This window comes from Nomascus leucogenys, chromosome 3 (genome assembly GCF_006542625.1).
Source record: "Nomascus leucogenys isolate Asia chromosome 3, Asia_NLE_v1, whole genome shotgun sequence".
Classification (NCBI taxonomy): domain Eukaryota; kingdom Metazoa; phylum Chordata; class Mammalia; order Primates; family Hylobatidae; genus Nomascus; species Nomascus leucogenys.
In genome coordinates, this window is record NC_044383.1 from 102,660,640 (window position 1) to 102,674,032 (window position 13,393).

Consider the following 13,393-nt stretch of genomic DNA (forward strand, 5'->3'; position numbering starts at 1 on the left):
CATTTCCTTTTTTGACGACACCTGCTGTTATGAATTTTAAAGAGCTATTTTGTTGAATTCAGGTTAATTTCATTCTGCAGGACCACAAGGGGGAAACTATGAACTAGATATACTGAAACTCTGTGATATACCAGGCTCTTTGCAATAGCTGGATGTTTATAAGGTGGCAAATTTGAATCAATTTGACAAAACTGGGAAGAGAGTATGTATTCCCTAACTTAAGGAGTTCAGGAAAAGGTAAGCCATGATTCTCAAACTCAGCTGCACCTTAGGCTGTAATTTAATTGGTTCGGAGTAGAGTCTGGGTATCAATATTTTTTAAAAGCTCAAAGCTATATATAATGATCAGCCAGGTTTGAGAACCATGAAGCTAGATGACTATTTGTCTGAATGTAAATTAAATGAGAAATTAAAATTGAGAGGAAGACAAATGGAGATTTTAATTGATTGCATATTATATGCTAGACATGATCCTTGCTGTTTGTCTAACCTCTTTATTATAACTATATTAATACTTGAAATCTCTTAGCAGTGTCAGGCACAAAGTAAGCTCTCAAATGTTTCTGTTGTTATCTTCTCTGTAACCTTATAATGCAGTCTCCAAATGCATCCTAAAACATTAGCTTATACTGCAAGTTTTATCATCCCTACATTATGGATAAGGAAATCAAGATTCAGAGTAGTTTATTTTGGCAAACGCAATACATGGTAATTGTAAAACCGGGATTTAATCCTAATTTAAAGCTAGTATGCCTTCTCTGCCCATCAGGTCATATCTAAGACATATAGGTGTTCACAAAAATTAGTAACTTACTTAAATGACCCTTTCCTTTTTAATTGAACCATTTCCTTTTACCTGTTCTCAAAGAAATTACCTTAAATACAAATCCTAAAAAAAGTGAAGCCAAAAAGTAGACATCCACATTTTTCCTAATGTGGCTTGATAGAAACTCTTCTACAGGTCTTGACAACCTCTGAGGTCAGAGAGAATGGATTAAGATGGCCCTCCAGAGCTCAAAGCACTTAACATGGAGAAAGTACTGCTTCCAACGAAAACACCTCCCATAATAACAAATGCATAGAGAGCATACCTGTCACTTCTATATAGTCTAGGACTTTAATTATATAATAATGTTGAAGGAAAGGAAGTCAGTCCCGAGGGGAATGGTCAACTCCTCTCAGCCAGGCTGGTCCTCTCTGAAGTTTGCTTGTGTGCAGTAGATGTTTTGAATGTGTGTATTTGCTGCAGAAAAAAAGGAAACATTCAAGGAATGGTACCCGACTCAATGAGCCTGAGTTCTTCAAGGGCAAAGACAACCTTTACTATCCCATTCAATCCTTACTTATGCTAGTATTCAATAAACAACTACTGCAAGATTACAATTACAGACCACTAATTTTCAAAAAGTATGTTTTGTGTGTTTGTGTGTGTCTGTGTGTGTGTGTGCGCGCACGAGACGAAGTCTCTTGTCCCCAGGCTGGAGTGCAATGGCTCAATCTCAGCTCACTGCAGTCTCCACCTCTCGGGTTCAAGTGATTCTCCTGCCTCAGCCTCCTGAGTAGCTGGGATTACAGGCACCTGCCACCACACCCAGCTAATTTTTGTAATTTTAGTAGAGACAGGGTTTCACCATGTTGGCCAGGCTGGTCTCAAACTCCTGACCTCAGGTGATCCACCCGCCTTGGCCTCCCAAAGTGCTGGAATTACGGGCATGAGCCACCCCACCCGGCTGCTTTTTCAAGTAGTACGCGTTCATTGAGCTGACTTAATGCAGAGCTAGACTCAGATATTTTCCTTTTCTGTTGCTAGCCAACTGTTAAAATACGACTGAAAATATTTTCTGAACATCATGTACATTTATAAACTAAAAATAGAGCATTTGGCCAGGCACAGTGGCTCATGCTTATAATCCCAGCACTTTGGGAGGCCGAGGCAGGCACATCACCTGAGGTCGGGAGTTCGAGACCAGCATGACCAACATGGAGAAACCCCATCTCTCTATCAAAAACACAAAATTAGCCGGGCGTGGTGGCACATGCCTATAATCCCAGCTACTGGGGAGGCTGAGGCAGGAGAATCGCTTGAACCCAGGAGGCGGAGGTTGCGGTGAGCAGAAGGTTGCCGTGAGCCGAGATGGTGCCATTGCACTCCAGCCTGGGCAACAAGAGCAAAACTCCATCTCAAAAAAAAAAAAAAGAGCATTTTACTTTAGAAAATATGCAGATATTGGTCTTAAAAGTTACTAAAAATTAAACCAATATAACTGTCAGTGTCAATTCGGCATCCAAATCTACCCTACCTATATCAAGAAAGTGTTGCACAGTACATTTTGCAAAATATTCAGTGTATCTTAAGTACTCAAGAACAGTTCATTAAAGAAATTTTACTCACCTTCTTTTTACCCATTGGCCTTGAATTTTAGCAAGATAACCCTTATCTTAGTCACAAGAAGCTTCAGGAGGAGAAAGTATTAACATGTTTAATTTTTACAGATATTTTATATGCTTTCAGATATTCCTCAGGAAGTCAAGAGACATGCTGTCCTATGTAATTTTAGATTTACTAGTAGCCACATTAAACAATGGCAAAATGAGGATAATTAATTTTTCAATATATTTTAACACAATGTCAAAAATATTTCAACATGCAATCAATATGAAAAAAATTGAGATATTTTAACATTTTTATTTCCATACTAAGTCTTCAAAATCCAGTGTGAATTTTATATTTATAGATCTCAATTCAGACTAGCCACATTTCAAGTGCTCAATAGCCACTGGGGGCTAAAAGTTACTGTATTGGACAACACACATCTAGAGTCTAACCCCCTTCTATCTCCAGTATAATCACCTTAAAATGTACAAAGTATATAAAAGGTGACCCAAAATTAAGTAGTGCTCTGTTAAAATGCAAGTGAAAGATTGAATGTTAAAAGTGTTTGGACGTTTTCTAATGACTAAAAGGGGAAATATTGTTATTTAGGAATGGCTTTGCAAATCTTTTTGACATTTTTCCATTTGCTCATTAAATCTTTCTGAGAACTAGGTTATTTTGGTCTTTTTCCCCCATCTGAGTTATTTTGTCATTCAATATTTATCTGCTGACAACTATGTGCAAAACATTATGCTAGATGGGCTGGGCGCAGTGGCTCACGCCTGTAATCCCAGCACTTTGGGAGGCTGAGGTGGGCTGATCACCAGGTCAGGAGATGGAGACCATCCTGGCTAACATGGTGAAACCCCATCTCTACTAAAAATACAAAAAATTAGCCAGGCGTGGTAGCACGTGCCTGTAGTCCCAGCTACTTGGGAGGCTGAGGCTAGAGAATTGCTTGAAACCGGGAGACAGAAGTCGCAGTGAGCCTAGATCGCGCCACTGCACTCCAGCCTGGGCAAGAGTGAGACTCCACCTCAATAAAAAAAAAAAAAAAATTATGCTAGATGCAATGAACCATGTAAAATGCACTGCATCTCCACTTTCACAAAGTTTCCAAACTACTGAGAGGAAAAGAGTGAACATGTGAAAAACATGAAAATATAATCCTGTGTTTTATTTTACTGTATCACTGTCAATTCTTTGTTTGCTTATCAGTCCTTCCCCAGTTCCCCAAAGAAGGGAATGGACTTTATCTTCTTACTCTTTTTCTCTATTTGTAGAATTCACTGTAATGAATAATTATGTTATTTTCTAGAACAGAGGTCCCTCCAAAGTACACTAAGTGCATAAAGAAACACTTATCTCCTCTATGGGAAACAGAAAGACTTTGGCAGAGGAATTACCAAGGGCAGGCCTTGAAGGATTTGACAGAAGAGAGTGGTGAGGAAGTCTGAAGAAAAAAAGGAAATTTTTACAGATGAGAAAGTATGAAAATAGAGGAGTACATCACATATGATAGGTACTCCCTGCATACAAGTTAATAAAAAGAAGAGCCTGAATAACCTGAGAATATAATTTATGGAGATAGAAATGGAGGATCTGAGCAACTGAAGGGGAGGTGGTGCTGCATAAACTACATGGAAAAAAGTGATTGAGTAAGCAGTTGCAACTGCTAACGTTTTAAGGCAAACTACCTTGGAAGGTACCAAACATACCGTGCCCTATTTTCTTCTCTTTGGGATAATGTCTATTGTGTCCACTTAAGGACTTTAATGATTCTGCAATTTTTGTTAACATGAATTTAAGGACTTTAATGATTTTAATCCATTAAGGACTTTAATGATTTTAATCCATTAAGGACTTTAATGATTTTAATCCATTAAGAACTTTAATGGATTAAAGGATTTTAATGATTCCATAATTTTTAATTAATATGAACAATTTCATTCAAGCATTACATTTATGGGTAAGGTGAAAAATAAGAAATCTAGCAGAACAACATGCTTTTATTTTACCATCATGCATAAAAAGGAAGACAAATATGCCAATGGTACACTTCCAATTTGTCAGAGCAATTTCACAGTATTTATGCAATTTAGGAAAAAAGATACATCACTTACTAAGTTGTTACCAGGGAAAATTATCATGTAAGACAATCAATTAAACCACACTTTTGTAGATTATTTTTCCACGAAGGCAATTTGACAAGCCTAACAAAGATCAAGTTGTTCAAACTACGTTTCTAGGAATATAGTTTAACAGAAACAAGAACAAGTTGAAAACTGTTATGAATATTCACGTCTCTATATTGTATAGGAAAGTAAGACTGTTGTTCTTCCAAATGTTCCCAATTGAAATTAAAAGAATATCTGTACAGCTCAATTTTCACAATAGGTTTAGAAACAGAAAAAAAAAAAAGATTTTACTAAATCCTAATGAAATAACAATCTTTCACATAAATTAGGTCACAAAACAAGAAAGCATTCAAAGTTGCGCTGTTTTTCTTTAAAGAACCCTTGTCTAAGCAACATATTTAACGCTTTAACCCCTTCAATTCTCCTTTAGCAATCCTGAAAAGTATTTCTCCATTCATCATCATTGGGGAGTAAGTACTCCTTTCTCGAAGGCTCTTAACATCAGCCCAGTCTTCACTCTAGGCCCAATTTTTACCTGGCCCATGCCTCTAGCCTTTTGTGTTCAGTTTCCCCAACTTAGGGCACCCATCACAATCTCTTTACTTCTTCCATCCGTTATAAACTAGATCTCACCTTTCATCCCATCTAGATGTGTCTCTCTTTAAATATTCTAGGAGTTGATAAAATGGCTAGGAAGTAGGAAGTTGGGAAGAAAGGGAGGGGCATAAGAGCTCTAGCACTCTATTTTACAGGACAACTTCTCTGCCTCGGAAAATGACAGAGCCAAAATGAAAAAAAAACCTTGCTTTTACAAATGTTTCTGAGCTATCACTTTTTTAAGAGAGAGGATTGGGAGGCTAAGGTGGGCGGATCACGAGGTCGGGGTTGGAGACCAGCCTGGCCAGCATGGTGAAACCCCGTCTCTACTAAAAATACAAAAATTAGCAGGGCATGGCGGCGCGCGCCTCTAGTCCCAGCCACTCGGGAGGCTGAGGCAGGAGAATCGCTTGAACCCGGGAGGTGGAGGTTGCAGTGAGCCAAGATTGCGCCACTGCACTCCAACCTGGGCGACAGAGCAAGACTCCGTCTCAAAAAAAAAAAAAAAAAAAAAAGGGAAAAGAGGGAGAGAGGGACCTTGACAGGAGCCAATGTAGGGCAGGTAGCAATAGAAAGTGACTAGAGGTGAAGGAAGAGCAATGAAGTAGCATAAATCACACATAACAAATGGCTCACTGCTTTTCTCCTCTGAGTTCATTAACGTCCAGTAACTGTCCACAGGGCATGTGCCCATTCTGCTCGATGCAGAGCTGAGTAGGTGGAACAGGCTCCCAAAGCTAGAAATCCAGGTGACAGCAACCAGTTCAGAGGCCCTGGGAATAAACAGGGTCCAAGCAGTGCAGATAAAGGCAGTACAATCTACAGTATCATTTGCTTGGCTTACAAGTAGTGTGAAGGATGGCCTCGTAGCATGTGATATTCCAGAACAGCATGAAGGTCATATGGAGTGGAGAAGCATACCCACCACCGTCTCAATCTTGAGGTTGAGAGAACTGAATATCCGAAGGAAAGAGGGTGCAAAAAAGTCAGCAAAAACAAAGCACAATAGAAGGCATACCCATTGCTGATGCCCAAGCACAGGTCCAGCAGAAGGTGGAAGGAGACCTTGTGCAGGAGTATTCCCAAGGGCAAATGTTAACCAGACTGGAACCCAAAGGGCCTGGGGATCTCTACAGGCTCCCTTAGCGGGCGACGTCTGGCTCTACGGACTCCTTCACGCAACAGGTAGTATTGCAGTGGATTTGGCCACAGATCCTCTTTAATAATCTCAGCAATTTTGTCGGACTCTGGAAGGCTGTGGTCTGAAAACCAGGTGAAGAAGCTGCAGATGAGGTCTTGGTTTCTGCGAATGAAGGACTGGGGTTCATGCCCCCTGCGCCATATAATTGGAGTAGAAAGAGACACCACTCGGCCGGAGGATCTCACCTCATATTCCTTGACAATCAGCTTGTTTCTGAAGTAGGGGTTTCTCCTAAAGAAGAACTTGAACTTGCAGCCGGTTCTAGGGTGTCTGAGTTCCTTCACCTCTAAATTGGTTATGTACCTTAACATCTCTGCATCTTGGCCCCTAATCATGGCGGACAACTGGGGGTGGTTTCGAAAAGCAGTCATCCAGAAGCCCGGGATATTCTGAATGATGTAGTTCCTCCGCTCCAGGTAGTGCCGACGCATCCGCCCAAACTTGTGCTCCAGCTGTTGGAAGGCCCTGTCGGCCTGAGCATTCACAGTGTCCAGTTCCAGCTGGATGGCCTCCAGAGGGTCCATGCGGAGAGCCTCATGCAGAGGCCAAGGCCCTTCCTCCTCCCTCGCCTCCTCCTCCAATCTGTCTTCCTCCGCCACTTCTATTTCTTCACCTTCTGGCGGCTGCTCCTCTACCTCCATCTGCTCCTCCACTACCTCCTTCTCCGCCAGGCCTTCCTTCACCACCACCTCAGCGCTCTCCCCCTCAGCCACGGCTGCTGAGACGGTGGCGCACTTTCCTGTCTTCACCCCCTCGGCCTCGGTCTCCGCCCCCGCCGTCAGCTCAGATGCGGAACTCTCGGCGCCACAGATTTCTAGGGCCTTCTCTCCACCCTGAACGCCCTTTCTCAGGCTGCGGTCGGCTGCCATCACCACAGAGGCGGCTACCAGGCCCTCGGCGGGAGGCTGGCCCTCTTCCTGCCCGGCTTTGATCGCTACATGACCGCGACCCCCAACAACTCGGATCTGGGGAGTACCGCCACGGCCCGCGGGATCCTGGTGTACGCCCCCCTCCTCTGAAGGCGGTGGAGGCGGGAGCGCGACGGTCTCCGAGCCTCCCTCACCCGGCTCCGCCATCACCTGTGTCGCCTCGCTTTGTTCGCGGAGCCTCAGGTACTGGTGTGCGTCCTGGTCGCTCGGGACTTGGTCGGAAATAATGATGCTGTGGGTTTGGAAGGGAGGGGTCCTCTTGACCCCATCCAGGCCGCTCATGTTCCTAACAGTCGGAACAACCGCCGGCGAACGCCCGTTTTCCTCAGAGAAGCCGAGCTCTGAGGTAACCGCCGCTGGCACCGCCCACCCTACAGTCTCACTAACATCTCCGCGGCGGTGTCGTCAGGACTGCAGATCTCACGGTATCGCGAGAACTTGCTGAGTCCGGGATTGGTTCCGCCGCTCCCTGCCAGCCAACCGGATTCTCCGGGCTTTATTTCTGTGAATTTACCCATAGCAACAGTAATTTTACCTACGTAAATAAATGTAGATTGTGCTGAGTCTGGAAGCACTGACGACCCACCTTGAGACGCATCTAGAGACTGCCCCCAGCATGTAGGAGCAGTTGTAAAATCACAGCCGTAACAGTGCCTGCTCTCCAGTGTCTGAAAACAAATGTTTTTCTGGTCTTCACTTTTTTGAGGCAGGAAGGTAAATCTATTCCCTGTTACTCCACGTAACTAGGAGCAAAAGACTTCTCTTTAAGATTAATAGCAAAATGTTTCCCCCCTTCTTAGTAAAAGTGTCATAAAAATATAAAGTCTTGCCTCTACGATTACTGGGAAAAAAAAGCTACTCAGCAGCCTCTTACCACTAAAGCGATGCATAGTATTCATTGCTAATTTTCAATTTATAATCTGCATCAAATAAGAGTTTGTGCTGCATAGTATCGGTAGGAATTAAGCCAGGATCAGTTTGCTAAATGTTCCATGCCTCCTCACTGCAAGAAAGAGGAAATGATAACTATTTCCAGCCCCAAGAACTTAATTTATTATCATATTTAGTTATGTAAGATAGGAATGTTTGGCTCTAACGAAGCATCTGTCTTTGGCAATCAGCTGAGTTCATTAGAGGGAGATGTCAATGTCTCTGGTTGAAGTGTTCCAGTTTGTTGACTTGTGAGTTAAACTGGTGCTATCTTAGAGAGTTACAAGGCCTCAGAGAAATATCAGTGGGGGGAACCACATACCACCATTTTGTGAGGAAAGGCTAGTTAAAATGGACAACTAAGATGGCCTTGAAGTAGAAAACAAACTTGCAAAGGGCAACATGCAGCTGGTGAACTCAAGGTATAAAAGAGGCAAACGTTATTTTCTACTTAATTTGCTTTGTGTGGTAGTAGGCTGATGGCCCTCAGAGATGTACCTGTCTTAGTTATGTGGCCAAAGGGACTTCGCAGATATGATTAGGTTAAAGATTTGGAGATGAGAAGATGATTCTGGATTATACAGGTGGGCCCTATGGAATTACAACATTTCTGATAAGAAGGAGGCAGGAGGGTCAGTCAGAAAAGATAAAAGGACGAAAGCACAGAGAGAGGGAAGGAATGGTGGAGAATAGGCGTGGGAGGGAGGAAAGGGAAATCACCATGTTGCTGGCTTTGAAGATGGAGGAAGGAGCCAGGATCGTAGGAATAAAGGAAGCCTCTAGAAGCTTGGAAGGTAAGGAAATAGATTCAATCCTAGAGCCTCCAAAGGAATGACAACACCTTGAGGTTATTACCTCTAAACTCCAGCACTATAAGATAATAAATTTGTGCATTTTAAGCTATTAAATTTGTGGTAATTTGTTACAGAAGCAATATGAAATGAATACACCTTGGATTAAGGTTTGGTTGCATCTATGGGTGGCTCGAGTTGTTTCTAATAGCAGCCCCTTCTACCTTGCTCATTGCTTCCCATAACTTCCTGCCCAACAGCTGTGATGTATTACAGCTTGAATCTGTCTTTCAATATCAAGACCAGAAATATACTTAGGCAATACACAGAAAGACAAAATTAAAGCCAAAACATACCACAAACGTTATCTGAGGAGACTGTAAACTGCAAGAGGACATGTGGTTTTGTTTCCCTCTGTTTATCGAGTGCCTAGCACATTACCTTACACACTATCCCATAGATTATTAAAATGTTAAACAAAGGAGCAAATGAGCAGAAAACAGTTTCTCTTGCTTGCAACTTGCTGCTTGCAAAAGAGAAGTAAGGGGCATATGGGTTGTCCCCCTGCTCTCCTTCCTATCTGCCACTGGCAAACCAGAGGGCTGCTCTATTCTATATAGTAACAGATTCCTACTCAGGAGAATGAATTTCTATATATGCTTCAAAGGCTCTAAAAGGACAGGAAAAACACAGAGAAAACAATTTTATTTTACAAATAAGTTTGTGTGGTTACACTGTATGACAAATGAACTCTGAAAAGACCAGCATATTTAGGTGAGTTTACATATCAAAGCCTCGGACTACCAGCACTGTATTTCCAATTCTTCTCTCCTTTCTGAAAACGTCAAGGTAATCATTTCAGGCCTTACTTCCTTTCTGTCTACAGAAATATATAATGCATTCCTCTCTACAAGTGATGGAGCCTGTGATGCATGGCTGGAATTACTTTTGGTATAAACAAAAAGGAATAATGGAACTTTCCACAAAGCCTGTTTCTAATTGCCGTGAAATCATCTTCTATCTTGAACTGGCATAATGTCATTAGGCCTCAAGTGGAAACTTTTATTATTCCAATATGTCTTCTATTTTTTTAAGCAGAAAAGAGTGTCAGGCTTGGACCAATCTTAGAATATATGGCTTTATTTGTCAAAGAAGCCATTATGTAATTAATGTAATTAACACTCTTACCAGTAATGCTAGAAAACTAATTAGGATCATGTAAGTATAATCAGGACTCTGCTGAATGTAATTTCCCCCAAATAACGTTGAGACTCTTTAAAGGAACTCTTCCTTCTCTTCTTGTCGAACGTGTAAAGCTGTGATAAGGAAGATTTGAATATATAGAGAACGTGATTTAAAATTAGAAGTAATGTATCTCATGTTTTCTATATATTAGAAGAAAATTACATTAGAGAAGTGATTGTGATTATAACTATTCCTTGTAGGTGATGGAAAGCTCAGGTTATGATTGCTTTTGGACAAGTGCTCAGGAGAGGGGTCAGTAAAGGGCAAGGATTTTAGAGGGAAAAGCAAATATGCATACTTTATGTCCTATATTTTTTTAAAGAAAGAATCTTTGCTTGGAAGAAGGAACTCTCTAGGAATGTCAACATGCACCAAGGCTCACGTGCTCAGGGAGTTATTTTGCCATACAGGCAAAGCTGTGGTTGCTATTCAACACAGAATATTGTACTTACTATAGTAGGACTGTTACTTGTGGATTTTTTGTTCACCTTTTTGTATCTAAAAGGCTTAAAAAGGATACCTGTTTCTTTTACATGACACAGGTTATCCTGCTATCTGAGAATTCTCTTTCTAGGTAGATATTACACATTCTCTAAGACTTACCAAAAACCTGTCTTGCTTTAGAATGTGCTAGGCATTTTACGTGCACTGAAGTGTCAAATTTCATAAAAGAGGAAACAGTAACACTGAGAGGCTAACTAACTTTACCAAAGTCATACATAAAGTAACTGGTAAATTCTTTCTCCCTTCTCCTGGGTGCATCTCTCCTAAGTACCCTATGGCTCCTTAATCTTCCTCACCTGAATTCCTGCAACTCTTTTATGAGCTGCGCCATGCAATTTAGCACTTAATTATGCTTTTCCTCTTAGTGACTAGTTGATTTACATGTGTCAGTCTCATCATCCCAGCATTCCAGCATCATCTCATGGGATGGGAGCATAGTTGCAGCTTCTTTTGCATTTATTCATCATAGCATGGGGCTCAGATTGGGGTAGATTCTTTTTTTTTTTTTTTTTTTTTTTGCTGTTGTTGTTGAGATGGAGTCTCACTCTGTTGCCCAGGCTGGAGTGCAGTGGCGCAGTCTTGGCTCACTGCAACCTCCGCCTCCCAGGTTCAAGCAATTCTCCTGCCTCAGCCTCCCATGTAGCTGGGACTACACGCACTGGCCACCACGCATGGCTGATTTTTGTATTTTTAGTAGAGAAGGGGTTTCCCCACGTTGGTCAGGCTGGTCTCGAACTCCTGACCTCAGGTGATCCGCCTGACTCAGCCTCCCAAAGTGCTGGGATTACAGGCATGAGCCACTGTGCCCGGCTAGATTTGGGTAGATTCTTAACAATATTTGTTGATTTGAATAAAATAAACCAAATTATCTTACAAAAACAACAGTATATCTGTACTGGCATATTTTATTTGCAGAGGAAATACATTTTGGCTATGCTTCATATATCACCTTTTTGCACTTTAAAATATAGGATAAATTGGTCCATGACAGAGCATTTCTGTGGCAAATGACAATAAACTTCACTACCCCCAAAGATAGTTGAATCTTTTCTAATACGGTTCTATGGGAAAACATCTGCAAAAAACCCTGAGGTTTTTCTCCATAATATCAAGGAATCGTAGATTCTTTGGGAATGATTTCTCAGGTAGCAAGGAGTTTAGCAGAAGTTCAGACATTTTTGTTTTGCAGAAAGGTAGGTTTTATCATTATAATTAATGATAGCTTTCACTTATTTACTGCTCCTGATGTACCAGCCACTTTTATAAACAACATCCAGTGTGTCACATCTTTTAGTTGTCATAAGAACCCCATGAGGTAATGCATTTATGACCTTCATTTTACTCAATAGGAAACTGAGGTTAAGAGAGACTGTCACTTGGCCAAAATGATACAGAAAGTAATAGACCCATGATTCGAACCCAGAAAGTTTGTCTCAAAAGCCTGTACTCTCTGAACAAGTGTGAACTCACTTTCTTTTTTTTTTTAATTATTATTATACTTTAAGTTCTAGGGTACATGTGCACAATGTGCAGGTTTGTTACATATGTATACATGTGCCATGTTGGTGTGCTGCACCCGTTGCCTCGTCATTTACATTAGGTATATCTTCTAATGCTATACCTCCCCCCTCCCCCCACCTCACGACAGGCCCCGGTGTGTGATGTTCCCCTTCCTGTGTCCAAGTGTTCTCATTGTTCAGTTCCCACCTATGAGTGATAATATGCGGTGTTTGGTTTTCTGTCCTTCCAATAGTTTGCTCAGAATGATGATTTCCAGCTTCATCCATGTCACTACAAAGGACATGAACTCATCCTTTTTTATGGCTGCATAGTATTCCATGTTGTATATGTGCCACATTTTCTTAATCCAGTCTATCATTGATGGACATTCGGGTTGGTTCCAGGTCTTTGCTATTGTGAATAATGCCGCAATAAACATACGTGTGCATGTGTCTTTATAGCAGCATGATTTATAATCCTTTGGGTATATACCTAGTAATGGGATGGCTGGGTGAAATGGTATTTCTAGTTCTAGATCCTTGAAGAATCGCCACACTGTCTTCCACAATGGTTGAGCTACTTTACAGTCCCACCAACAGTGTAAAAGTGTTCCTATTTCTCCACATCCTCTCCAGCACCTGTTGTTTCCTGACTTTTTAGTGATCACCATTCTAACTGGTATGAGATGGTATCTCATTATGGTTTTGATTTGCATTTCTCTGATGGCCAGTGATGATGAGCATTTTTTCATGTGTTTTTTGGCTGCACAAATGTCTTCTTTTGAGAAGTGTCTGTTCGTATCCCTTGCCCACTTTTTGATGGGGTTGTTTGATTTTTTCTTGTAAATTTGTTTAAGTTCTTTGTAGATTCTGGATACTAGCCCTTTGTCAGATGGGTAGATTGTAAAAATTTTCTCCCATTCTGTAGGTTGCCTGTTCACTCTGAGGCTAGTTTCTTCTGCTGTGCAGAAGCTCTTTAGTTTAATTAGATCCCATTTGTCAATTTTTGCTTTTGTTGCCATTGCTTTTGGTGTTTTAGTCATGAAGTCCTTGCCCATGCCTGTGTCCTGAATGGTATTGCCTAGGTTTTCTTCTAGGGTTTTTATGGTGTCAGGTCTAACATTTAAGTCTTTAATCCATCTTGAATTCAGGTGTAGGGAAGGGATCCAGTTTCAGCTTTCTACA

The 13,393-nt window shown here is 41.4% G+C and overlaps 1 protein-coding gene across 1 annotated transcript; it reads right to left on the reverse strand.

Annotated features, from left to right (window-relative positions):
• Window positions 1-5,500: 5,500 nt before the first annotated feature.
• On the reverse strand, window positions 5,501-7,798 carry TSPYL1 (TSPY like 1). The gene has a single exon (XM_003255603.4). The coding sequence runs from the start codon at window positions 7,519-7,521 to the stop codon at window positions 6,205-6,207; it is 1,317 nt and encodes a 438-aa protein (XP_003255651.1). The 5' UTR covers window positions 7,522-7,798; the 3' UTR covers window positions 5,501-6,204.
• Window positions 7,799-13,393: the final 5,595 nt, after the last annotated feature.

Bases quoted from the DNA above. Each gene is read 5' to 3' on its own strand.
- TSPYL1 (XM_003255603.4), bottom strand. From the start codon at position 7,521: ATGAGCGGCCTGGATGGGGTCAAGAGGACCCCTCCCTTCCAAACCCAC.